Source organism: Xiphophorus couchianus, chromosome 12 (genome assembly GCF_001444195.1).
Source record: "Xiphophorus couchianus chromosome 12, X_couchianus-1.0, whole genome shotgun sequence".
Classification (NCBI taxonomy): domain Eukaryota; kingdom Metazoa; phylum Chordata; class Actinopteri; order Cyprinodontiformes; family Poeciliidae; genus Xiphophorus; species Xiphophorus couchianus.
In genome coordinates, this window is record NC_040239.1 from 26124927 (window position 1) to 26151827 (window position 26901).

General features: G+C 39.7%; 6 protein-coding genes across 8 annotated transcripts; 3 read left to right on the top strand and 3 right to left on the bottom strand.

Annotated features, from left to right (window-relative positions):
• Positions 1–393: 393 nt before the first annotated feature.
• LOC114154978 (uncharacterized) lies at positions 394–6311 on the bottom strand. Its single transcript, XM_028034531.1, has 7 exons — positions 5190–6311; positions 4926–5100; positions 3815–3885; positions 3485–3658; positions 3308–3405; positions 3150–3221; positions 394–2473 (listed from the first exon to the last, which is right to left on the bottom strand). Exons 1-7 carry the CDS (start codon positions 5212–5214, stop codon positions 2330–2332), a joined length of 759 nt encoding a protein of 252 aa, XP_027890332.1. The 5' UTR covers positions 5215–6311; the 3' UTR covers positions 394–2329.
• A 112-nt stretch (positions 6312–6423) lies between these two features.
• cox6a1 (cytochrome c oxidase subunit 6A1) lies at positions 6424–8874 on the bottom strand. The gene is made up of 3 exons (XM_028034532.1): positions 8717–8874; positions 6820–6965; positions 6424–6727 (listed from the first exon to the last, which is right to left on the bottom strand). The coding sequence occupies exons 1-3, from the start codon at positions 8814–8816 to the stop codon at positions 6641–6643; spliced, it is 333 nt and encodes a 110-aa protein (XP_027890333.1). The 5' UTR covers positions 8817–8874; the 3' UTR covers positions 6424–6640.
• Positions 8875–9531: 657 nt separating this feature from the next.
• On the top strand, positions 9532–11280 carry LOC114155008 (C-type lectin domain family 4 member E-like). Its single transcript, XM_028034592.1, has 7 exons — positions 9532–9753; positions 9841–9924; positions 10000–10086; positions 10210–10260; positions 10337–10476; positions 10773–10888; positions 10961–11280. Exons 1-7 carry the CDS (start codon positions 9675–9677, stop codon positions 11112–11114), a joined length of 711 nt encoding a protein of 236 aa, XP_027890393.1. The 5' UTR covers positions 9532–9674; the 3' UTR covers positions 11115–11280.
• Positions 11281–13866: 2586 nt separating this feature from the next.
• On the top strand, positions 13867–16076 carry LOC114155011 (phospholipase A2-like). Its single transcript, XM_028034598.1, has 4 exons — positions 13867–14035; positions 14113–14269; positions 14342–14469; positions 15814–16076. The coding sequence occupies exons 1-4, from the start codon at positions 14002–14004 to the stop codon at positions 15927–15929; spliced, it is 435 nt and encodes a 144-aa protein (XP_027890399.1). The 5' UTR covers positions 13867–14001; the 3' UTR covers positions 15930–16076.
• A 2257-nt stretch (positions 16077–18333) lies between these two features.
• On the top strand, positions 18334–20430 carry LOC114155010 (phospholipase A2-like). The gene is made up of 4 exons (XM_028034597.1): positions 18334–18443; positions 18542–18698; positions 18779–18906; positions 20030–20430. The coding sequence occupies exons 1-4, from the start codon at positions 18410–18412 to the stop codon at positions 20149–20151; spliced, it is 441 nt and encodes a 146-aa protein (XP_027890398.1). The 5' UTR covers positions 18334–18409; the 3' UTR covers positions 20152–20430.
• A 343-nt stretch (positions 20431–20773) lies between these two features.
• Positions 20774–25675, bottom strand: prkab1b (protein kinase, AMP-activated, beta 1 non-catalytic subunit, b). 3 transcript variants are annotated; one of them, XM_028034593.1, is made up of 8 exons: positions 25322–25675; positions 25036–25196; positions 23836–24005; positions 23642–23735; positions 23401–23515; positions 21787–21920; positions 21610–21678; positions 20774–21071 (listed from the first exon to the last, which is right to left on the bottom strand). In XM_028034593.1, the coding sequence occupies exons 2-8, from the start codon at positions 25171–25173 to the stop codon at positions 20994–20996; spliced, it is 798 nt and encodes a 265-aa protein (XP_027890394.1). In that variant the 5' UTR covers positions 25174–25196; positions 25322–25675; the 3' UTR covers positions 20774–20993. The 3 variants fall into 3 exon arrangements, with proteins under 3 accessions (XP_027890394.1, XP_027890396.1, XP_027890395.1); XM_028034595.1 differs by having other exon boundaries at positions 25036–25226; XM_028034594.1 differs by having other exon boundaries at positions 25036–25229.
• Between the last annotated feature and the right edge of the window lie 1226 nt (positions 25676–26901).

The window sequence follows — 26901 nt, forward strand, 5'->3', positions numbered from 1 at the left end:
CTGCACCCTGGGTTTCATGCTGCCTCTGAGTGTTTAACATCGGAGCGGTGGATCCACTGGAGAATGGCCAGGTGGATCCACTGGAGAATGGCCAGGTGGATCCACGGGAGAATGGCCAGGTGGATCCACGGGAGAATGACCAGGTGGATCCACTGGAGAATGGCCAGGTGGATCCACTGGAGAATGGCCAGGTGGATCCACTGGAGAATGGCCAGGTGGATCCACGGGAGAATGACCAGGTGGATCCACGGGAGAATGACCAGGCCTCCCAGAGTGCCGCGGACTCGCAAGCCGCGCACTGATGCATTTGGGAATCCCAAACACACCTGATTTTGTAGAATAACCTCCTGATGGCTAAGAAGAACCCTTCATATACTCACAACAGGAGACAGATTTTTATGACAAACTAGTGTTTTAGTAACTGCATACAAAAATCATGAAATAAAAAAGGAGAAATAAATACAAATGTACTTACAGCAGTTTAGAAACACACAAATAAATTATTCTTTTAAATGGAACATGACGGAATGCACGTTTGAAGAATTCCAGTGTTATTGAATATGATTGCATAAAAATGAAAGAATTAAACATTAAAATACAGTAGAATGACAATGTTTAAAAAAGACCAAAAATAAACCCAAATGTCTCACTTTTTACATAATTCTAGATATTAGTGAGGTCACTACAACATGTCCACACTGCACAAGAAATTAAAATAAAACAGGTCAAGTAATCTGAGGACAACACGCTTTGTAAACAGCAACCAAATAGTAAATGCTAATGCATTTCATAACTTATTTTTGGCCTGTAATATTGTCTCCTAAAATTTCAAAACAGTGAGAAAAATTCTAATGTTTCCACCGTAACATTTTGTGCTGTCGTTAGCGTTTCCTATTACCCAACTGAACAGTCAGATGTCATGAATGTTAATCAAGTCATTGAAAAAGTGCAGCATTGGGAAGGTGGGAGTTTGATCAGTTTGATCAACTCTATAAAAACACTCGATCTCCAACTTACAGCAGAACTATGTTCTATAAATATTTCAAACAATTTGCCAGGACTCTGAGACAACACTAACAAATATGTCTGAGTGTGGCATCTTCTGTGACTCTAAAAGCCTACTCTAGCTCTGATTGTGTCATTAATGACACTACTCCCTTTATTTTAGCTAAACTACAGTAGGATAAATACAGTAAAACCTAAAGCAGGGTTCCAAATGCACAATATTCCTATAAACCCGTCTACTTGACTACAGATATGGCAGCCCACTTCTACAGTTACTGCAGACTCCGAACGCAGGATTCAATAATCGTTCAGAAAGATTATACCTGCAAGTACATTTCAGTAACGTAGAGTTCAATGATTTACCAGTTCAATTTTAAAAGTGAAACTCGAACAGAGTGATATATTTTAAGCGTTTGTTTTTGTTACTTTTAATAATCATGGCATACAGATAATGAAATACTCACTTTTAGTTTCTAAATAAATTAGAATATTACTTAGAAATGATAAATAAAACGTTGCAAGCTGGCTGTTCGGATAGTAATGTCCACGCAAATTAATGAAAAATTGAGTGGAAAGAAAACATGATGTACAAAATATAGCAAATGTAGGGGGAAGGGAGGATTCCCAAGGTGTCAGAGTTTAAAAAGGAGCCAGAAGCTATGTCATAGGTGCCTTATGTCGACTAAAGACAGAAATGACTGGACTGTAGCCCAATGGTTCATCCTTTTTTCTTTTCTTTTTTTTTAGATAAAAGTCAAAACTGAATTATGGTTTAAAATGAGCTGTGAACCATAATCAATAAAACAAACAGAAATGAATACTTGATATATTTCCCTCTGTTAATGGCAAATCTGGAAAATATGTGGTTTCATTTTTTGAAACTGATTTACTGAAATAAATACATTTTTCAATTAGATTCTAATTCGTTGAGATTCAAGGTAGATGCTGAAGATCATATAGCTAATGAGTAAAACTTCACTGGCATTTAACATTTACTGTTAACCGTGGTGTTAAGCCGAGAAGGTTTTGCTTTGTCTGAGTAGTACAGTGATCATCTGTAAGTAACTAAAAAAAATAAATAAATTAAAAGAATTTTAATACCTGTTAAATTCACCATTCAAACACTATAAAAATGTGAAATTGAGCTTATTGTATGTAAACCTGACTACAATTGTGAAGGTTTTTGAGATCCACATTCTCTATGAGAACTAGAGATATCGGGCGCCACCTGCTGGCCAAAATCAGCAGCTAAGATTGCTTGGATGAGACTGAATCATAATAACATAGTAAATCTATTATAGTGCTAAAGTTCTGTTTCTCACAGTCACACCAGCTGTTTATCCAGCAGCAGGATTTCCTTTTCCAGCTTCTTCATCTTCAGTGCTCTGTAGGCCATCTCCTGGTCCCGATTCTCGATCTCCTTTTTGAGGTAACAGCAGTAAAGGGCCCTTAGTTCATCAGTCTGCTTCTGAAAACATATAGGCAGAGGTACGTAGAGTACACAAAGATTGTTCTCAAGTAAGAGTAGCACTACTTCCACATATTTTTACTCAAGTAAAAGTAAAAGTAGCCATCCAAGAAATTACGCAAGTAAGAGTAAAGAAGTATTTGGTAAAAAGTCTACTCAAGTAATGAGAAACAAATCAAATTATCAATCATTTAATATTTTTAAAAATGCATCATCGGATGGAGAAAAATATAAATATAAGTGGAAATGTTGGTATTTTAAGGTCCAAAATGAAAATAATTCATTTTAGTAATGAAAGAAACAACAAAATGAGGCAAAAATAATTGTTTTTCCAAATCAGTTTCTTTCACTACATAACCTTTGAAATTTTAACAAAGACTGCAGGTGTGTGTCTGGTGAGTTTTTGGTTAAAACATGTTTGTCTTTCATTCAGTGAAGTAACTAAGTCACTGGTGGGTAGAGAATCCAGAAAGTTTACTCTAGCAGGAGTAGCAATACTTCATAATACAATTACTCAAAGAAAAGTAAAAAGTACACCGTAGTACATTCTTTCAAAAAACGGTAACTCAAGTAAATGTAATTGAGGAAATGTACCTCTTAATATAGGTCTCCTAAACAGCACATTATGTTTCTTTTCACTTATTTAATTTGTCTGGCGCTGAACCCAGACTCTCACCTCAGCACGTCTGGTCCTGCTTGTAGCCCCTGCTGGGCTGCCGACCTCCTGAAAACTGCTGTTCTGCACGTCCTTCATTAGAAGAAAACACAAAGGTTCAGTGTGAAATAAAAACAATTGGATAAATTGGTCAACGAAGCAGGTGCAGAGGTGTCTACCCCGTCAAAATGAGCCTCGCTGATGTCCGTCTCATCGCCGCTCAGGCTCTCTGGTTCCGTCTTTGTGACGGGCAGGAGGAGGACCGGATGGCCTGACACTTTCGTCACGTCGACAACGTTAAAGTTGGTTGCTCCAAATGCAGCGACAGGGTTTAAAGAGACTTGACTTAAACTTACCACTCATAAAGGAGGTGTCGGATCCGCCGATGGGGCCGATGCAGGCGCCTCCGGGTAGGACCTCCACCCTCATGGTGTTTTCTCTGCTCAGCACCCCGTCCTCCTCTGCTGACGTCAGAGAGGGGCTTCCCGACCCGCCCTCGGTCCTCAGCACATCGGCCCTTTTTCTTTTTGCTGTGCAAGTACAAATTTAAAAGCAAACATTTGAGCACAGGCTTATGAAATGGAATGAATTTACAAGTCAGTCGCTAAGCAAAGTCTTACAATTAGGGCAAACAAGTATCAGGAAGAAGGGCGTCTAATACTTGGCTCTGTTGATTCCAAGAGTACCTGTTTGGATGATGTTCTTGTGTTTGACTTTCACTTGCTGCCATGTTCTTTTGTAGCCACTGTCTGAAACCCTGAGTCAGAAAAAAAACCTACTATTACGTCATGTACTGCATAGATATCGAAACTATATCAGGGTTTCCCCCAGTGTATTATAAGCCTGGCAGGCCACCAGGATTTACTTGTGCCCCCACCGGGCTAAGCATAGCTTATTTAAGTTTATTTTAAATGTTTGCATTTTTAAGACTTTATAGCTGGTGTTCAGATATTAATCTTCCAATAACATATGATTATCAAATGATATTTTCAAATTTCCTGTCAATTTTAAACATTTTTTAACTCAAAAACACAACAGGCCGCTGGATGAATGGCTGCCGAGCGCCCCAACCACCGGGCTTAGCAGGTTTTCTGGGGGAAACCTTGTATATGTTACTATAGAAAATAAAAGCATTGCCACCCCTTGAAATTTTTTTGACATTTTGTCACATTACAACAACAAATAGTGTCCAAAGTCAGTCCTCAACGGTTCTGTTTAAATTAAATGATGGTTCACTAGCCATGTTCATCCTACTACCGACATAGTAGGGTGAACAAAGATGCACAAAATTCTGAAATTCTTTGTAAATAAATGTAGGTAAAGTGCCTTAATCATTTGTATTTGCCCCCTCTCTACACGGGTTTCCTGGAATAAAATCTGGTGTAACCAACATATGGCCATATAAACTAAAAGGACAGGCAAGAAAATTAGTCAAAGAAGCAATTAAGAGGCCCATTGTAACTTTGGAGGAACTGAAGAGATTCATTGCTCAGGTGGGAGAATCTGTGAAACGACATGTACAAGTTGTGCATTCAATTAATCTGTTTTTGGGAAAGAAACTGTTGAAGGAAAGTCACGAGAAATCTTATTAGCCACAAGCTTGTACAAAATAAAAACGAGGAAGAAGGTAATCAGACATAAAATCCGCCTAAAAAATGCAGGCGTTTGTGACTGTAACGTGACAAAATAGGCTAGAGATCAAGGGGCAATGCATCGAGTAGAGAGAGAATGAAAGAGCAGAATGTTTGCAGGATATTTCCAAATTAGGATGACAAGAAGTGCATTTGATGCTCTTACGCATTTATTTTATCAGCAATCCTCTGCCAGGCTTCCTCCCTCAGCTTGGAGGCGCTGGTTGTGTTGGATTTGGCTGTTAAGATCTCTCGCTCTTCTTCATACAACTTCAAAATAAGTTCTTGCTCCTTGGAGCTGAAGAAATGAGCCCTCTCCTGCTTTTTATTCATCTGGTAATCTGTGATCATAAAAAAATAAGTGAATGTACTTTTTAAAAAATGTTTTAAATCTCTATATATTTGCTGTCTATAACTCGTGCTTCCTCACCTCTGTCTGCGTTCATCATCATCATTGTGAATCCGCGTCTCGACGTGCGACTGCTCTCCCCTGTGCGGCGGAGCGAGCGCGCGCACTTATCCGAGATGTTTCAATGCTAGATTTAGTAATCAAATCGTAATCTGCTGCAGAAAAAACGCTGCGAAACCGAGCCGGGTCGGCGCCACGGTTCGATCCGGGATGCGTCACGTTGTCAAACAGTTGCCCGGGAGACGGAACCCGAGGAATGATGACCGTTGTCACCGGGTCGTTATATCGACAAGCTTTGTTAACCCAGGATTTTCTAATTCGGCTTAAGGCGCGTTCACATTACAGAGGTGGAGTCTGTAAAACAGTCGCACGTAACGCGGCGTCGCGTCATTATACGACGTTCAGCTGTTCTTACGCTCGTAGCGGGCATGAATGGAAACACGAAACGGACTGAGAAACTTATTAAAGAGCCAGACTTTGACGTCAAATCATTGGTGCATCACTGCCGTTCCCGCGCTCAGGTGAAAATAAATGGTGTGTCTTGATACGATTCGGCCTGCCAGCTGGGTTCCAACATGGCCGGGATACCGTTTCTGCAACTAGGGAACTTTTTAAAGAAGCCGCTCAAAGTAATATGAAACTATGTCATAATTTAAAAACATCGTTATGCTTTAGGACCATGTCAGAATTAAAATGAATACACATTTTCAGCTGTACAAGGCATCCCATTAATGCCGTAGTTGCATAATTAGTAATTGTTAAACCATAATAAATCCGCGGGTTACAAAAGTATCAGCAAATTTCTGTGACCACAATCATCTCAGATTAGGACCTACAGAAAAACAATTGTTTCACCCACACAAAAACTGAAATACATTTTTTCTTCAGCTGTTTTCAACCAGTGGTTCCCTGAATTTAACACCTTTTTTACCCAACCATTGAATTTTCCGTTTTCAAGCCAAGCCTTAATACATAATGAGCAGGCTGTACCCTGCAGAAACTGGCAACTATTCCAGCCGTAGTCATTTACTAGAATAAGAGCAAAGGTAATTAACTAAAAAATTTTTATATGATTTGATTTTAAGGGCATAATATAAAGAATATGACTTGAGCAGATGAATAAAATTCTGCGATCTTTACCATCCCAACTTAAACATGTACTTTATGACGATGCATTTCTAAGAAGAAGAAGGAACAACTTGGAGTCTGCTGTATAAAACTAGCAGAAATAAGAAAAACACAAAAGACCAAAACCTCAAACCAGTGGAACTAAGTCATTTTATTTAGGTCAAGTAAGTTTAAGCTGATATTTTTGTTTAATGGTCCAGAACAGAGGAATTGTTGGTTCAGGTGCTCCAATGTGGGGAGCACAGAGGTATAAACAATAAAACTCCAGTAAAACAGACTGCAAATAGGAGTGTGGTCCTGTAACGATAGCAGAGGGGGCTCTAGAGCGCTGATGTCTGGAGAGTTTAGTCATGGCCCTCATAGCCGTCTGGAAGAGCATTCACATGAGAGTTGTGGAAGAGGGTTTTGTTGCCATCTCCCCAGGGGAAACGCTATTTTGGAGGGAAAAAACAACAACATCAGAACAAAAATAAAACAGCAAAATGAGACAAATCTGTAAAACTGTTCAATAATGACGTCTGACCTTAGTGCGAATGCGAAGGTGGGCGTATGGGACAAACTCTGGTGGTGCGTCATGGCTGTGCTCCTTCTCTTTCAAGAAGGTGTTCAGCATGCACACTGCGACACCAGGCAGTGCAACCACAAAGCTGAGGATCTTCCACGTTTTAGCTGTTGAGAAATTATTTCATAAACCAATGAAAACATGTGCGCTCACAGAACTGAGGAAAAAAAAAAAAAAAGGCAGGAAGCAGCCATTTTTACACCATTTCATATTTTCATTCTCTACAAACAAACTTAAACTCTAGCGTATCACTTTACGTCTCCTGGTAGTTCAGAGTTTTCTGAAGACTTCATATTTGGTTCTTCTACCAAATCACCAAAACCATAAAATACTGCAGAGGAAACTAATCATTTTATTCACCGGATTTTGTACCGTCCCCACACTTTCCTCGTAAACAAACCATGTAGATATTTTGGTTATTTAAAGATAATAAAAAGCTACTATGGCACAAATTCTGTTTTCACGTCTACATTTTTTAAGTCTTTTACTGAATATCAGTGAAAATTCTGACTCATGGTTTCATCAGCAAGTCATATTTTGATTTGCAGTCGGTGGAGATTTTCTTCACCAACCTGAGTTATTCTAGCTGACTCGATGGCCACCTCACAGCAGGAGGAGCTGTTGGAGCCATTACTCCTCGCCGACGCTCCAGGACACAGACAACGTGTCGTTAAGACGTTTTCGTAGCACGTGCCATTTTTCTCCATGTTGGATTTGTTAGCAATATTCAGGTTAGCAGCTACAATGGAGGAACTTGCAGGCTTAGGCGCACAATTTAGGTCAGACGGTGTTGAAGGAAATATGTGGAACCGGAAAGGTTTTCAAAGCATCCGCTGTTTAATTAAAGCTGCACCAAAAACAGGAGTTCATCGAATGCCAACGACTACGCCGACACTTTTTAGGACTAAGTAGAACAGAATTATCCCAAATGAACAAAGTGGATTCAGTTTTAACAAACCTGTCGTGGAATGATTTTTTTTTTTGGTGCCGTTTCTGCTGCAGTAATTTTACCCAGACGTTCATGCAAACTGCCCTTGAATTATGAAACGTTCAAATTGGAGAAAATCTGTTGGTGCATGTGTGTTGAGAGCATACAGCATAGAAATATCAGCTGGCAGTGAGTGAGTATGCATCTATTTTTAGTATGCGTGTATGTGCATCTATATACACGCATCAGAAACTGCACTGTGATTCAGACCAAGGTTTTCTCACAGGTCACCTTTCCACACAACAATTTACTCCAATGCACATATTTGTGATTTATTAGACTACTGGCTTTCAACAGTGGACCTCAGAACTCACTGTTCTTCACATTTTAGACGAGTCTCTGCTCCAGCACACCTGGATCAACCTGGATCTACCTGCTCAGGTGCAGGAGGTTGTTAATCAGCCATTTATTGAAGTCAGGTGTGTGGAGGAAGTAAAACATGTCGAACCGAGGCTTCAGATTGAAAACCTGCGCGTTAGAGGAATCGAATCGTCACTAAATTCAAATTTGTTTTATGTCAACACTTTATAGCTTGCTTATCACAACAGTTTTTATTTCACCAATGATACGACTCTGATATTGGCTTATAGCTCAAGCATTTCTATTTTGCCGCTTCCACTCCGACGCCCGAATGTAATACAAGCTAAAAACCTAGACGACCAACTTTAAAGTTTAATCACCAACATTTTTGTTTTAGAGTAAAAACTATAATTTTCGAGACGCCCCGGAGAGCTCGAGGCTGTGGCAGGGTTGCTAAAGAAGCTAACGCTACGCTAACTCAGCAAGGTCACACTCCAGCCGCAACCCGCCGCTGTGAAGCTCTGCTAGGCCGCGTCCGCTCACCGAGACCCGGCAAACACTCATAATTACCCGAGTCCTCGGCATGTCCAGCGGCCGCAGCGAGCTGGCGCCGGGTTTGAGTCAAAGAAGACCTCAACAACATCCGAGAGAAACGTCCGAAGGCCGCCATCTTGCTTTCTGGAAGACCGGTGACCGGAAACAGTCATTTCGTACGGATGGAGTCACGTGGGACTTTTCAAGAGCTCTACTACGCCACCACGCAAAAGTAGGGTGATCTTCTATCCTGTTAGAAGATAGCGCACAAAAAACGTGATTTTGCAATTCAGTTAATTTCTACAGCGTTGCAATACTGCAGACGAAGTCCAGACCTCAGCTTCAATTAAAAAGTTAACAAAATACCATAAATAAATGTTGAAAAGAATGAGATGGAGCAATTTCACACATCTGGCCAACATCACACCATGAAGTGAATACTAGTACACTTCCCTGACAAAGTACATGCTTCAGTTTAATGCTGCAAAACCTGATTTCTGTGTACTACTTGATCATGGGGGGAAAAAATAATTGTTTATTGACAAATTATTGTTATTGACTTCTTCTATTCACATAAAGTAATAAATAAATGATTGTTACCCTGACTGTGAGAAATAGTTTGTCACTGTAAACAGATTGGACGCCGTTATAAGTGCAGCCACCAACACTTTAGGTTGTGGACTTAGAAAGAAAGGAATTTCACAAAGAAATGGCCGCTCTAAAGGCTGAACCACCTGGATGGGTTTTTCAAAAGTAGTCCAGGGTCCTTGGTGAACCCATCCTACAGCTTCTGTGTGTTGACTCCAGGACAACATGAGGGTTAAAACTCCAGAGCAGTATTTACTTACCTGTTAATAGCTAACATGTTTGGCCTCATAAAGAACAAAAATATTGGGTTGATCTCTTATCTGATTCTGCAATCACAGTTTGTCTGTGGACTGAATACTGATTGCATCCAAGGCAAAAAAATAAAAAATTTTGTTCTCCTTTAGTAATGGAATCTCAGTATCAACCGTTTAGCGCAACGGACAGCAGCTTGGATGAAGCAGATCGCAATATCAGCCAACGAACAGGTAAAACTTCCATGTCGTCTGAATTTCTTTCTCAGTTACTTCAGACATCGAGAAATCAGAGTGTGAAATTTCTGCGTGTGTTTTCAGGAATGAAGAGAATATTGACGTACATCCTCTACAGCGGGCTGCTGCTGCTGCTTTTGATTCTGCTCTTGGTCTTAGGGGTCATATGTAGGACTTTAAGCACATCATAAGAAGGTGGATGAGTAATGTTACTACAAATGACACATTTATATTATTTTACAGTCTCTCAGGTGAAGAAAGAAATTACTGATGTCAAGCTACAACTCAAGATCATCAACAATAGAGGACCAACGTCCTTGTGTACTTCAGGTAAAAAAACAAATAACAAAACATTAAAAAAGGAAAAATAGCTCTGATTTCTCAGCATAAACATGCAGCCAAATTTGGTCTCTTAAAACAACTTCTGCAATTTTGTGGTTTCTCAAACTTGAGGTCCAACCGAAGCAAAACCAGTCCTGGTGGAGAGAATTGCTCCAGTTAGAGGTAAAACTAAAGTGTCTTTGTGCAAACAAAAACTTTGTTTTTGATTCATTTTGACTGTATGATCCTTATCAATAAGGAACTTGCAAGGAGGGCTGGGCGAGTTTCCAGAGGAGCTGCTACCTGCTTTCCACCCCCACCACCGTCTGGCAACGAGCCGAAAATCAGTGTAGATCATCTGGAGGACACCTGCTAGTTCTTAACAATGTGGAGGAACTGGTGAGGTCCAACTTGGCTCCATAAAACTGCAAACACACATAATGAAATGCATAAATACTCAGCTTTATACCCCATTGATATTTTTTACATATCCGTATGTCAAATCTGCAAACCTTAGAGTAGTTTAATGGGATTTGTGTTCCTGATCAACACAAACTGGTGCATTAATTGGAAGTGGATGGAATCAGGTATATGTTTTCCCACAAAACTTTGTTCAGAAGACATCAGAAAAGTGTCATCAACCTACACTAGATCATGGCTGAAGATACTGAACATGCTCTTATTTTTTATTCCAGGACTACATTTCAGGCATTGTTGACATCAAGTATTCCTACTGGATCGGACTGGTGGAGCGGCAGCACGAGGGCCACTGGAGCTGGGTGGACGGAACCGACTTTGACTCGACCCCAACGTGAGTCGAGAGTGAAGCCTCAAGATGGAGAAATAAAAACTGAAATAATTCTTCATGCTGTTTGGTGTTTAGATTCTGGGACCAGGGTCAACCTGACAACTGGGACTTCAGGGTGAACGGAGAGGACTGTGGGCAGCTGCATGCCTCTGTGAACCGCAAGCGCAAGCTGTGGAATGATGCAGACTGTAGCCTGGGCTACAGGTACATCTGCGAAGCCAAGGCATGAGACACAGCTGGGAGTTATACATAGCTCAAGCTTTGTTGATATACCCAGACTGGTGAGGGGGAGAGGATGGATAAAAGTAAAACTATTTGGCCTATTAAAACATCTGTTAACCGGTGGTTGCCATGGTTTTCTCTTCCTCACAATTAGAGTTCATTTTAAAGCAAAAGTATTCTTCTCTCCTTGAACCTTCCAACATTTTGTCATGCCACATTCACAACTTTAATGTCATTTATTGGGGTTTTATGTCAATGTCCAACTGAAAGTAGTAAATAAAATTGTTAGAAGAATGGAAAATGAATCATGGTTTTCAAAACTTTTTATAAAAAAACCCAAAACAAAACAAAACAAAATTAGAAAAACAAGGGTTTGTGTCCAGGCTAGCCTACTCTGATGTTTTTAAAGCTAAGGCTGGTTCTGACACAATGTCCCAAGACTTTAGTAGCTTCGATTAGAAGGGTGAGCCGCTGAATATATTTGTTTCCATCGGAGAACACAAAGCCATAATTTCCAGAGTTTCTAAATTATGGGGATTTGTTGGAAACAAAGAACGAAAGAAAACAAATTAAAATGCTCACGATTGTCCACTAGATGGCAGCAGTAACTACCGTCCTTTGGACAAGACTACTGCTCATTCAACTTTTACAACAAATTTGCTACATAAATTTAATTATCAGTAGATAACAAATAATAATAAACAAGTGTACAGATAATGTATTAATAAAGATTTTTAAAAAACAACAACAACAACTGTGAATTTAGTAAACTTTCTGGCCTACCAAAAGAAATGCTAATAGATTTCTTTGGAGAAGTTAATGAGCTTAAATCTGCCTCTCCACAAAGAATTCTGGAATCATAACCATGTTAATTATTTGAATTTTAATAAAGTCTACTGCGTTTTAAAGCAATGTTTCTGAGATAATCAAACCATATTATGTTTCCAACTCCGGATTAGTTGAGACAGGAGCAAACATCACATGCTCGGCCTCTGCCTTAGTACAGACACTAACCCGTCCACTCAGCACAGAAATAAAGCAAATGCACTTTTCTACATAGGTGAAATAACAATGGCAAGTTTTAAATTTAATTTACTTTCATTTCCACTAAAGAATTATACCAAAGTAGCAGTATTAGCTTTTTAGTTCCATTTTTCTTGCTGCTAGATTGGTAACTGTGTTTTTTTGCTTTTCTATGGGGTGGGAGGTTACATAATTTTCCTCAGAAATAAAAACATCCCTGGTAGAAAATATATCCTTACTCTTGTGGCAAAAGTTTCATATTCTTTGTTATTATTATTTTAAAACCTAACCATAGAAATAAGTAGCAGTTCTGTAGTAGTTTTTTTTCTTAATTATGTAGCATTTGGGGCCCTAAAGGAGCTTTAATCAGCTGGACTGAGGCCAAAAATGGCTCCTTTTGCATGAAAAGGTTGCAGAAACCTTCCTTAGATCAAAATAGACTTGTGTGGTAGAATGGCCCTGTTTAAATCCAAACCTAAATCTCACTGAGAATCTTTGGCAAGACTTGGATGCTCACCAACCAATGCGACTGAACAACACCGGCCAAAAAAAGTCCGTTTCTAGATTTGCAAAGCTGGTAGAGACATAGACCAGATCCACCAAAGATTCACAGCTGTAATCGCAACAAAAAGTGGTAGTATGAAGTATTGCATCTGAAATTTACACATTTTTAGTTGTAAAAAAATGTCATATCGAAACACAGATATAAATCAACACATGCTTACATATCTGACACAGGTTTACACCTGTGTCAGATATTAACGTTTTGTGTATTTATAGACAGTAATCTAATTTGGAGGAAGTTCAGCGCAAAGCTGTGGGAATTCTAGCAAATGTCACATATTTATACAGCTGAGTTTGGTCAAACTTTTATTGATAAAGGTTTCAAAAATACAAACCGGAGAGATTAAAGGCAGATTTGGGGATGGTTTCCTGGCTACTGCTGCTGATGCTGAATAAGTCGATTCACCTGAAAGTTATGTTCACAACTACTCTTTAAATCCTTCAACTTTTGCATCCAAACATTTTATTTGAGTCTTTTTTGTAAAAAAAAATTAAAAAAAAGCTAAATACACATAGTTTATAAATGTTTTAGATGATCTATAATAGTTGACAACAGACTAAAAGAAGGTGGTTGTGAATATACGGAGTTATTAGAAATGGATGTTTGTAAATGTGAAATTCTGCCACTTGATCAAGCAATAATGAACTAATATGAATGTAAGCAGCAACATTGTGTGGGATAATGGTGGTGATGGACCAGGGAAGAGGAGAAAACATACATGAATTGATTTCACATAGAAAAATGCCTTTTATAGATTATTTGTTACATACTGACTGACGTTTTCAGGCCTTTATTTTTATCAATAATGATGTAGAGCTAACAAAAACACAAAATGAACAATTAGAACATTCCACCAGACAGATGAGAAAGACATCTGTAACACAGAAATGTTTTTTAATAAATAAAAAGTAGGTTTAATACCTGCTTTATTTGAATCTTTTAATCAAATTTAATATGACTGCACTACAGAACAAGCCAGGAAGTGGAGAGATGTTTTTTCTTAGGGGGTTTTTTGTGATTAGTTTGTTCCCACCTATGATCTCTGTCTGCAGGAGAGGTCTGATGCATTCAGGTTTGTTTCCCAGCAGAACCAATCGCAGTGCTTGAGGGACTTGATTAGATCAATGCGATTGATCCCACACACACAGAAGTCACGCATTAAGATTGTCTGGACCAATCAAGACAAACCCTGGACAGTGAATACCTCCCATCCCCCCGCTGTGCTTCTTATCTGAAATTTGCTCAGGCCCCGCCATCCTTTAAGAGGACGCCGCCACAGACTCCAGCCTTCGTCAGATCCGCAGCCATGATTGTGAAGGCTCTTCTGCTGCTTCTCGCCGGTAAGCCTCTAAAAGCTCTCAACGCTTGACGCTCTGTTCCCTGTGTTGATTCGTGCCACCTCACATGTCTCTCCCAGCATGCGTGGTCAGTGGGGCACACGTCCCCAACGCCGTCTGGCATTTTGGGGAGATGATCAGTTGTGTCCAGCCGGGTGTTAATCCTCTGGATTACAACGAATACGGCTGCTACTGCGGCTTGGGGGGCTCTGGGACTCCTGTGGATGATGTGGACAGGTGAGATGCAATCCAATTTTTAGTTTTTTAATCATTTTCTCACCTATGACCTCTCGTCCACTGCATGTTTAGGTGCTGCCAAGTCCATGACAGCTGCTATAGCAACAGCATGAAGATTCCCGAATGCGAGGGTATTCTAGACCTTCCCTATGTTATCAGTTATAATTTCAGCTGCTCAAACAAACAGGTGTCTTGCTCAGGTAAGGCTATGAAACACCGATTAAATCGTCGTGTTCTGTATATTGAGACTAGTATGTACATCACGGATTAATGTTTAACTTACTGGGATTTTATGTGATAGACTTGTCCTAAAGTAGTTCATAATGATGAAATGGGAACATTTTTCAAAATATTTCATAAATCAAAACTGAAACAGATTCAGCTGCAAGTGTTTTAGGGTACATCTGCTACCATTGTTCATCTACAGAAACAGACATTTTTGTCAATTTTATATACAGTATATATATATCAACCTCACATCGGCTGGAGGATATCTGCAAAGATCCATTACCTAGTCTGTGGGCTTAGGTCTGGGCTTTAACTAGGCCATTCTAGCAAATTAGAATGCTGTACCCGGGCTCATACACTGGCCATTAATAACTTTTAAAACATAGATAAAGACATGAGGATTGTTCTTAATCATTAAGTTTACAGGCAAAGTGAACCTAACACTGCTTCTGTTTTTTATATCTAAAAATAGAATTTCAACAAAATAACTGCAATTCTGGTACTTTTTATTCAGTTCTTTTATAAAATATGGCATCAAATGGCTTTATTTTTTGGGCAGGCTTCTTGTTTGTTGTTGGGTTTTTTTTTCACTTATTCTTTAAAATACAGTCACCCGCCACCGCTTTATTAGTTTGAGGTTTTTCTTTGTTTTGAGATCTAAAAATAGATATAAATAACAAAGTTAAACGTCAAATTATTTTTCAGAATTCTGTAGAATGTTGCATTGTATGTATTTATAAAATATAAAATATTGTAAGATTTAGCTTTTACTATGTGTCAAATAGATTTTGCTGTTTTAGACAAATTTTTGCTTTGTAGCATTAAGGGTAAAAATGTCTCTTTCGACAGAAATTCGACAAACCCTGAAGTAAACATTCAGCCATTGTTGCTCTGGCTGAATGTTCAGGTTTGTTTGCCTTCTGGGAGGCGAACCTTTGCTAAAGTATCCAGTCTTCTGCAGCCTCTGACGGGTTTTCGAGGTGCAGGTGATGGTGTCCATCACACACGATGAGATGGTGTGTTCAGGGTTAGGTTTTGCACTTTGAATGTAAACCAAACAGCTAAACGTCTTCTCATCAGAGCACCTGGATATTCACTGGATTTTATTTAGGGGTATTAGATTTTTTTTTTTTTTGACTAAATCAATAAGCATATCCCATTTTCATTTTTGATAAATCTTTCAAATCCATGCACTTTTTTTCACCTCATTCTTGGTCTATCACATCAAATCCTAATAAGAACATGCATCATTAGTGTATTTTGTCTCTACCAAGCCCAGATTCTCTCACTGGTTCATACTTTCTCTGTGTTTGCAGCGACCAATGATAAGTGCCAGGCTACGGTTTGTGAGTGTGACCGTGTGGCGGCGCACTGCTTCGCTCGATACAAATACAACCCGGACTACAAGAACCTGGACTCTAAGTTCTGTTAAAGACTCGCAGACCTCGACGTGTTCGTCACAGCTGTCCTCCGATTCGGATCTGTTTCTCATTAGCGATTGTGAAATAAAAGATTGTGGATTTTCTTGAAATAATAATAATTTTTAAAAAGCTGAATAAACCGTGTCGTCTGCTCTGCTCATGTGTTGAGGTTCTGTCACTCCAGGTCTTGTCGGTACCGCGTTTGTTTCACCGTCGATGTTTCCTAAAAGTTACAGCTACCCATTCACTCCATTTCCTGTCTAAATACTGCAATACAAATCCCATTAAGATCAGAAAAATCTTCAAGAAAAATGACAAATGTTCTTCATTCAATGCGAGCGAACTTTTGGAAAGGTGAAATACTTTTTTTTTGCCTTTATTTATGCAAGCTTTTCGTTGAGATACTAGCTCTCATTTACAATAGAGACCTGTTTTTAATCAAACAAAACAATTACAAACACAGAAAAATATAAGTAATTAAGAAATTTACCTCAATTAAATAAGCTAACAGAATATGAAGTAAAAACAGGAGCAGGTTTCACAAAACGATTTCTCTTTTTATCTTAAGAAAACTTGCATAACTTACTTCTTAAAATTGCTCTACTTTTTAGCGTATCACATAAAATTCCAACGAAATAGCTTGAGATGATGGGACAAAAATTTAGAAAAGGAGTATACATAAAAGAAGTACTGCATCCATTTATACTGTAGTACGCATGCAGAACAGTAAACTATCTTAACATATTGCATTTTTTGTGGTTAATTATAAATCATTTAACGTAGCCAAGGAGCAGAGGAAAGCAGTGGGAACTCCCCAGATGTCATTTATTTACACAGCTGTGCTGATGGCTGAAAGATTGTTACATAAAGGAGCCTGAAAAACACAAGACTGAGAGACTTCAGAGAAACCAAAGAGAAAATGGGTTCCTATTAAGGAATATGTGGGGATAATGGAGACCCTTAACCAAGGTGCTGCAGGGATGGAAGGACAAGACAAGGACAATGTGCAACCCAGCCAAACAGCACCATGTACGAGTCGTCAGATAAGATCCATATTTATGTGGCACAAAGATATAAAGATAAACTATAACCCTATAATTTATCTACAAGATAAAAATGGATTGTAAATCAGGATCAAAACAAATAAATCCATACATTGGGTCATGTTTAAGTGGAATGAAACAGGCTGAAAAGTATGAACGTGATTACTAAAATGTACTGAACACTCGGTAGAGAAGCTGTTGTTGGTGATGACAGTTCGAGTGTCGCTGCAGTGGAGAATCTAGTCGGATGCATTACTCAGGTTGGACTTTCCGCCGTTGTTCTCTCTTCAGCATGGTGGTAGACAGCAGCAGATTCTTATCAAGGATGTCACGGCACATTTCTCCTTCAATTATTCATTTAACAAGGCAGTGCAACACACTGACAGAGGCTTTCCGAACTGTTTCAAGCCACTTTCACGCATGTGCCCAATACTTATTCCCAATTACATTCAATTTTGTACAACTAACTTAATATTTTTTTATGTACTTTGATTTCTGAGTGTGTGTGAATTATTTGAGTTGTGTGAATTTCATGCCAGCAGTCCTACTACAAATACAGGTGTTGAGAATGCCATTTTCTCATGTGTTTCTTGGAACGTTTGACTATTCTTCCATTTGTGAGGTCAAACACTGATGTTGGATGAGAAGGCCTAGTTTCTGCTCTTATTCACTTCAAAGGTGTTCCATCGGGCAGACGTCAGGACTCTGTGTATGCCGGTGAAGTTCTTCCACACCAAACTCCCCAAACTGTTTCCACAAAGGTCGGAGCATGAAGTCATTCAAGAATTATTGAAGCATGCAGATTTCCTTTCACTGGGACTAAAGAAAATCAGTCACACAGTAATAATGCACGTTGTATGTTGACACAGTACAGTCAGGCAAGTGTTGTTCTCTAAATCCAAACTCAATCAGAGAGACATGATCTGCCACTCCAGATAACACATCTCCACTGCTTTACACCAGTCTCCTTTACACCATAGCATTTGCATTGCATTTAATTTGGCAATGTAACACTTGGATGAAACCTCTCATTTCATAAAGCTCTCTACCTGCCTCTCTTGAGCTAATCTGAAGACGACATCTTATCACGGTATCACTCTGGAATTCTCCTTTTTCTGACTAATGTCGCTAAGTGCTTCCTTAGCACTTCCTGTGGCTAAGGAAGTACTAGAAACACCTGGATTCAGAGATCTGGAGGGGCGATCTTCCTCGTTTCATTTGTTCATGATTGCTTTGCTTCAACTATTGGTCTCCCTGTTGCCTACCAAGAAGAGGCCTCATCCAAATAGACTCCATCTCCTCAGGGACATTATGACCAAACACATTATGACTGGTTCAAGTAAGAAAAATCTCAAACAATGTACACCTCCCACCTCGCTTGCGTTAGTCTTATCTGACTTCTCTCAGCTCTGCTGTGCAAACGGACTCCACGTCCTTTGACTGTAGCCATGAGTGTGAAGGCCCTTCTGCTGCTTCTCACCGGTAAGCCTGCAGAAACGTCTCATGACGTCCCGTAGATCACAAATCCACATTTTAAAATAATTATTCTTCTGTTTGTCTCATCTCTCATGTCTTCCCAGCATGTGTGGTCAGTGGAGGACGTCTTCCCATGGCCTTATGGCAGTTTGGGGAGATGATCAGTTGTGCCCAGCCTGGTGTTAATCCTCTGGCTTACAATGAATACGGCTGCTGGTGCGGATTAGGCGGGTCTGGAACGCCGGTGGATGACGTGGACCGGTGGGAAGCAGTTTGTTGGTTTCTTGTCAACAGAAGAGGATGAATCGTTCAATGCCCACTCACTTTCTCTGCATTTTTAGGTGCTGTGAAGCCCATGATAAATGCTACAAAAACAGCAGAAAGATCCCTGGATGCGAGGGTGTTTTTGACCTTCCCTACATTATCATTTATGGCTTCAGCTGCTCCAACAGACAGGTGTACTGCTCAGGTAAGACCAACAGGGAGTGATAATTTAGATTATTTTCATAAATCTACTCCTCTTTCATTGGTTACTCACTTCCCTCAAGGAACTCAGTTCTGGATTAAAGAACCTAAAACTGCAGCAACAAACATTTCCAATAGATGGTGTGATTTGTTGATATTTATTGAGTCTATTTTGGTTCTGTTACTTTGGCTATATAATATGACCAAAGTATTATATGGTGCAGTTTTAATATGTGAAAACTGCACAATGTCAGTCTTTACTGACAATGTCAGTCTTTACTGACATTGTGCAGCATTACAGTAAAAAAGGACAAAGCTGTATTTTTAGCTTTCTGTGTAGACACTTTGCAAAAAACACTTGTGTTTGAATAGTCATAAAAGATATTACCCAGTCAGTAGAGGTGGGCGGCTCAATCCAAAACTATTGATAATATCAATGTCAAGTTGGTATCAGTATCGGATCAATACAAGATCGACGCTTCAGTTTTAAAGTCCGTCATGAAATTTTATTTGATTTTTGTTATAAATTCTTAGCTCTACCTCAAAAAAAGACTTTGGTTTGATTTGCTCTCAAATTATGATTATTTGTATTTTATTTAGAAAATATGCACACAAATCATGTTAAGATACCTTAAGATGATTTGTTTACGTTATTAAAGTATTTTTGTAGAGACCTGTAAACTAAGTTTGATGATATATCAAAATATATTGAAATATTGATACGAACAAAAAAAAAATATCGGAACTGGTATTGTTATTGGCGATACAGGGTTTTTATATACTTGGTATCGCATCGATACCAAAATGTGCAGGGTCACACATCTCTACTAGTCAGGACAAGATCCTTTCACATGCATTTTATTTACATACAGTATCTTGTGTACGTTTTCAACATTTTTTGCAAACAAAATCTGAATTGGTGAATAAAAAGATCATGAACAGACTAAACTAGCTAGTCAGGTAAGAAGAACCAGAAAAGAAGCCTTGTTTTCCAGCAGGGACAGTGAAGCTGGTCAGGCTTGATGGGGAGAAAGACGGAGCTAAAACATCCTGGAAGATTAAGAAAAACATATTCACATTTTGGAAATTTCATGCTTTTTTTTCGCACTTTCTTTTCCTGTTTGCAGCAGCCAATGAGAAGTGTGAGGCTGCAGTCTGCGAGTGCGACCGTGTGGCGGCTCATTGCTTTGCTCGGCACACATACGACCCTGACAACAAGCACCTGGATCCTCAGCTCTGTGTCAGCTGAGTCGCAGCAAAACACGGAGTACGACATGCGCAACACAGCCGACCTCCAAATCTGATGCGTTTCTAGTTAGTGAACGCAAAATAAAAGGTATTTGATCTGCTCATGTTGTCACTGCAGTTCTGACTTTCTGTTTTCAATCGCATGCTGGGGATTCACGTATTTTATGTCACATTATTTATCATTATTTTATAGTCATCGGTTTTCATTTTGACATAAAATGTTTTGGGGGTTTTTTGTTCATCGTAACTGATTGTTGAAGAATAAAAAGAGTAAAACATCCGAGGTCAAAAGTCCACAAAACTAAACACTCAGTTTGTGAATTCTTTATCTTATCGCATATTTAAGTATAAATATAGAGGTTAAATACGAAGAGTGGTCAGGAACCTGCACAAAGCAAAGACAGAACTTTCAGACAAATGGCCTGAAAGCGACAGTTTCTATATAATCCGTTTCCACACTTACCCCAAACCTGGAAAATACTTTTAATCGAATCCCATTTTCTTCTCGACAGGGTAGGAACCTTGTGGTTTTACAGACTCCTGTGCAACCAGACCGTCTCCCATCGGCAACTTTCCAATCAACCCAGAGTCAAGATATAAAATGATTCAAAGCAGTCACATAATCTTATGTGGCAAGGCAAGATTGGTTTATTCACACACTGACAGTATGAAACATTGTGAAAAATATTAAAAGAAAAAGAGCTTGGTATTAACAGGTTGATAAAACAAGAGATCGAAGAGTTCAGAACGCTTTTTTATAGAAATGTTGGTCCTGTTTCATCATCAATCGTCATTAGAAGTAGCAGCTGTGTGGAACATCAGGATGATGGTGATCCCTCTGGGTTATATTGGTTTGTAGAGGAGAGTGGTCACATATTTCTTTTTGTATCGGTGAGTAGCGCTGAGAACCATCACCCCGTCCTAAAAACACAAAGACATTTCTGTTCCAATTTGCACTGAAATATTTGGTCTGGATTATAATCCTGGTGTGAACTTGAGTCAACAGGATGCTAGGTTTTCTGTTAGCTTTAGGCCTGTTATGATCAATATTGCTGGACAATAAATTGTCCCAGAAACTATTGCGATAAACGATAATATTGTCATTTTGAGACAATTTTCAACTAATAATATCATAACAATAATAATGGCATGTTGTTGCATGTAGACCCTCTGAAAGATAAAAAAAGACCTTCTAAAGAACATTTAACACAGAACTGGGAAGAATTTTAAATATCCAAGATAAATAAACAAAACAACTGAAACAATAGTAATTAAAATATATTATCAAGTCTCTTAAACCAAAGATGTGTTTCAAAAATTCTTAGCCATTTAGCTTAAACAGGGAAAACAGGAAAAAGTGCAAGTTAGGCAAATGATATTCTAAAAGTCCATTTGGTCGAATAACCATAGACATAAATGTTGAGTAATGAGGGAAGCAGGACTACTTTCTGACCGTTACCTTGATGGAAAGGGCATACAGGTGATTCAGCATGACGTGGTTCGGCTCTGGAAGTAGTGTCGGGTCACACTGAAGGACGGTTCAAAAGAAATGGGTTTTTTTTTGTTTTTAGATTATTTCTTACAAAGGGTGCAACTTCTAGACTTGAACTTGTGCCGGCATGTGTTGTGGACTTACAGAGACGCCCGTGTCCTTGTTGAGCAGCACTTGGAGCAGGTGGGGCGGCAAGATAGGAGGCTGCTTGATCTTGTCGTCTTGCTTGATGAGATATCCGTCCTGTTGGTAGGGCCCGGGTGGGGAACTGGACAGGTCTGACACACAACGATCACTTAAGTTAAAAAAGAATCATGTGCTGAAGACCGAGTCTCCAACTGTGAAGACTCGTTTAAACTGCACCGGTCAGAGTATGGTGGCCAACTTCTGACTTTTGTAGAGCGGTGGTGTCCAAGAGGTGGTGTCTCTATATGTCATGTAAAATACAGTTTCCTTTAAAAGAGGCCGTCATTCACCTCACTTCAGGTTTGAAACATTTTAAAACAATATTTTCCCCACTCAAAAACAACAGTCTTGATGTTATTATAACTTGCCAGCACTGAGGGTTGCTACGTTTCTGACTGCACAAGGCCGGTCAAGAAACATAGCTAGTTACTCCGTACATCTCTTGTTTAAATACACATTGCTTCAAATGTTCAGTTTCAAATGACATTTAGTGGAGCTAAAAGCATTTCAGTAACGCAGCAGCCATCTACCAGACATGTCCGTTGAATCCTGTGAGTCGATCTTGAGGGCATCGAAGACTTCGAAGTCAGTCTGATTCACTTGAATGATGTTGTTGACTGTGCCAGTCTTGCTTGTTGTCACGGGCTGTAACTGAGCGTTAATTGCTGGTCACAAAATCGAGATTTTGTTTCTTTTTAAGAAAAATGCAAAAAGCAATTTATTTCCAAAATGTTTCAGTTTTACCTAGAGATGCACTGGTCTTGACTAAAAGCTGTTTGTGGTTCTATTTGCTACTAAATTGAATTAAACCAAAAAATGGTTGATAAAAACGAAGTACTTTGTGATTACCTTTAACTTGTATGTGTATCTTTGGAGGCGTCACGCAAGTGAAAATTTCATTCTAAGATTTTTTTCCAAGCATCAACCTCCTGAGCAAGCAAAACATATTTGTGTCATTCTTGGGTCATGGTCGAGGGCCTAACAAAATCCTCTCTTTACGCTGCAAATGGCACCTGATTGTAGAGCCTACACAGTATGGATTTTAGCCACTTTTAAAGTGTAATTAGCATCTTGTAACAGTGATTAGCACTGTTAGCACAGGCATCAGCACTACATAATTTTAATACCCACCTTAACTGAGATTTCCGAAAGATATTTATACGCAAGACAAAGGTTACAAAAACTGATCCGAAACAAGTTCAAACATTCAAGCCCTCCTGTTATCCTCTGAAAGTGTTGCTCTCTCTTGAGCTCCTGCAGCCTGGCTAACAGCAGATATGTCTCTATATGTCATGTAAAATACAGTTTCCTTTAAAAGAGGCCGTCATTCACCTCACTTCAGGTTTGAAACATTTTAAAACAATATTTTCCCCACTCAAAAACAACAGTCTTGATGTTATTATAACTTGCCAGCACTGAGGGTTGCTACGTTTCTGACTGCACAAGGCCGGTCAAGAAACATAGCTAGTTACTCCGTACATCTCTTGTTTAAATACACATTGCTTCAAATGTTCAGTTTCAAATGACATTTAGTGGAGCTAAAAGCATTTCAGTAACGCAGCAGCCATCTACCAGACATGTCCGTTGAATCCTGTGAGTCGATCTTGAGGGCATCGAAGACTTCGAAGTCAGTCTGATTCACTTGAATGATGTTGTTGACTGTGCCAGTCTTGCTTGTTGTCACGGGCTGTTGGCCCACAATCAGAACTTTGGTACAAGAACTTAAGAGAACAGACAAGACTGATGTACGATGAGGAAAAACGAGTCACCCTTAGTGGTGAGGTGACATCAGAAACCTTAAACTCTTACTCACCCCTGTCGGATCCAAAGTCCACTGTCCGTCAACGCAAAACTTGTACTGGTGCTCCCCCTCTGGCAGGTCCACAATAGCCACAAAGTTATTCTGACTGTGTTTGAGAAGCAACGTGTCAAATGTATATGAAAGGATTAAGCACCTATTGTGTCAGAAGAGAACGACTAACACGGCTCGAGTCGTAGTTTGGGTACCTCTTGTTAAGAGGGATTTTGGTGGCCCAGTTGTTAAAAGAACCAGACACAAAGACTTCCTTGGCTGACCCGGCCCATCTGAAGACGGTCGGTCTGGCCTGCGCCGGGTCCTTACTGTCGCAGTCGAGGTCCTGCTGCCAGGCCAGAAACTCCTGTATGTCTGGGGAAGCCTGGGCCCGAAAGACATCAACAGTACAAGCTTGGCATCAATCAGAGGCAACTTCTCTGACACCAAACACTTCCTGTCTGAACAGCTGGGAACACAGCGACTCCTAATCATCTTCTCTTGACATCTACTTGAAGTTACTTATACTGATGCAGCTCATGTCTTCCAGAGGTAAACTCATACAACAAGCGAATAACCCTACAGTGTCACCAGACCATTTGATTTCCAGGAGATTTTGCCGTGTGGCAAAATCTGAACCTAAATTTGTCTGAACCTAAATTTGAAAGCGCGACACACCGCTGATTGGCATGGTGTTGGACTATAAGACAATGTTAAAAATATTGTTGTTTGTTAAGCTTCTGAACGCTGCATTGTTTTGTAGAACGACCACAGGAGGGCGGTATACATCGGCGTGCTTAATATGCTTCAAACAAAGCCACTTTTACTGGGAGTGACAGCTTACAGCAGTGGTCCCCAAACTACGGCCCGCGGGCCAGATGCGGCCCGCCTCCACATTTGGTCCGGCCCCCTAAACAATACCAGAGTATTTTCATATATGTGCATTTTTATTTGATAAGTTGGACTTTTGCAATAAAATGTTCCTTAGTAATGAACTTTATTTATTATTAACTATTAGTTAGTAACTATTTTATATATGCATATAATTGACCCTAACCCTTTTTTTTATGTGGAGAACCCAGTGTTATTTGGTTATTATTTATTTCATAAATAGTGTTATTTCCTGACTTTTGTTCTCTGAAGAATCCAGAAAAGGTTATTTGATTGTGCTTTCTGAAAAACAATACATTTTTATGTTTAGCACTCTTACAATCGTCACACTTTTTCTGTTACAAACTGACCCCGACCCCCCATCAGAGAAGGGACAAGTTATGTGGCCCTCACAGGAGAAAGTTTGGGGACCCCTGGCTTACAGCGTCATCACCAGCATAACTCATGTAAATGAGCCCAGATGCTGCCATCCCTCCGTCGTCGCTGGTGACTGATGTTGAAGGGAAACATGTGGCTGAACGTACCTTCGGATCTTCCCTGTTGAACAGCTCCGCGTCGTCGTTGCTGTCCATCATGATGTTGGGTCGAGCCTCCTTCCCTCCGGACGGTCCATCTCTGAATGACCTCTCGCTGCTGGAGCGATCGCTGCTGCTGTTGCCCATCCTGACGCCGCCCGCATCAAGCACTGAAACGCGCAGAGACGCACGAAAAGCTGCTGCTTTCAGAGACAATAAATAAATAAACAAATAAATAAATAAATGCGATAACAACCTGAGCGCAACACACAGGGGGAGGGGGAAAAAACCCCACCAGTTTGATCTCAGGGTGATATCCGGTTTGCCTGCTGTGGTCTGTCTGGTCGGACGGAGGAGGTTTTTCAGCCTGCATGTGTTGGTGCTGCTTTCAGCTTGCGCACAGGTCAAAAGTCTCTTGTTTGGTCGCTGTTTCCGTCTTTGGAGCGGAGAAGTTTCTGTCAAAATAAAGAAAACCTCCCTGAAAACCCTCTGGCTAGATGGAGACCGGACCGCGACAGTATTACAAATTGTTCCCAGAATTGCTTCTCCTCCCTATTTGTGTCCTTATCCTGTTGTTTTCGCTGCTTTCGCCATTTGGAGGAAACTTGAGTTTGTCTGTGAGAGAGGACACGCCCCTTCCGCCCCTCTACGCACGTTAACCCTGTCATTTCCGGTTCTTGTCAAATAGCTTGTGGAGTCAGTTTTTAGCAGAAAATGTGCCAACTCGGACTTATTGAGCCAATTTTTTTTTTTTTTTGGTTATACAATTTCCTGAGCTGCTTGAGTGCCACATAATTTTTTTTAAATTCCTCATGATGTTGGTTCACGTCATGCGCAGGAAAAAAAATAAATAAATGTGTATATTTCATGAAAGTATTACGTATTCTTGATCGTACAAAACAAATTTCAGTCTACATGGTTTTTTAATTTGGTACACAGTTTTATTATTATAATTTATTGTTCTGACCTGTAAACGTGGTCCAATATAGTCAGGGCCGGCCCAAGATTAAATGGGGCCTTGAGCAGCATTATGCTTGGGGCCCCTCTTCATGCTAACAACATGCTGAGCAGAAATATGCGAGCAACCCGAAGTTCAAACACACAAGAAACAAATAACTTGTAGCTTCATAGCGTAACCATGGTAACACAACTATCAAACTTTTATTATACACTTTTACCAAATAAATCTGATTTTTATCTTGATCATCTTTGCTGAAACAGTCCAATCAAATTTACTGGTATTCTCATTTTCAATAAAATAAAGAAAAAGAAAAAAATAACTTATACTGTATGGTATATATGGTGTGTGATAAAATTTTAAATATTTATGCGAGGCCCCTGTTGGTTTCGGGGGCCTAAACAGCAACTTAGGCTTTTATCAGTAGACGTTTAGTGTAGCGTTATTAACTAACAATCAGAGTAAGGCTTAATGAGACAAGGTTTCACATTTCTGTTGTTGATTTTCAAATGATCACTGTCAATGAATTGAAATCCATGAAGATCTGAATAACACTCGACAACACTCACAGATCACGATCCTTAAGGTGGTTTTTAAAGCATTTGTCTCATCGCCACTTTGAGGCACAAATTGAAGTATTTTATGTCCAGAATGACAAAGAGGACCCAAATGCTGAAACATTACGCGTCACTTTAAACACAATCAAATCGTTTGTTATATTCACGATTTTTTTCCTCTAGTTTGCTGCCAACAACAATAAGTTGGAGCAGCTGGTTTCTACGTCTTAACACGTCTGACTCCCGTGTTTCCCACGGCTCTGCAGTTTCCAGGGTGGGACTGTATGCATTCCAAATAACCATAAACCAGTGACGTGCGGTCAGGGGAGGCAGGTGAGGCAGTGCCTCACCAGCCATCAT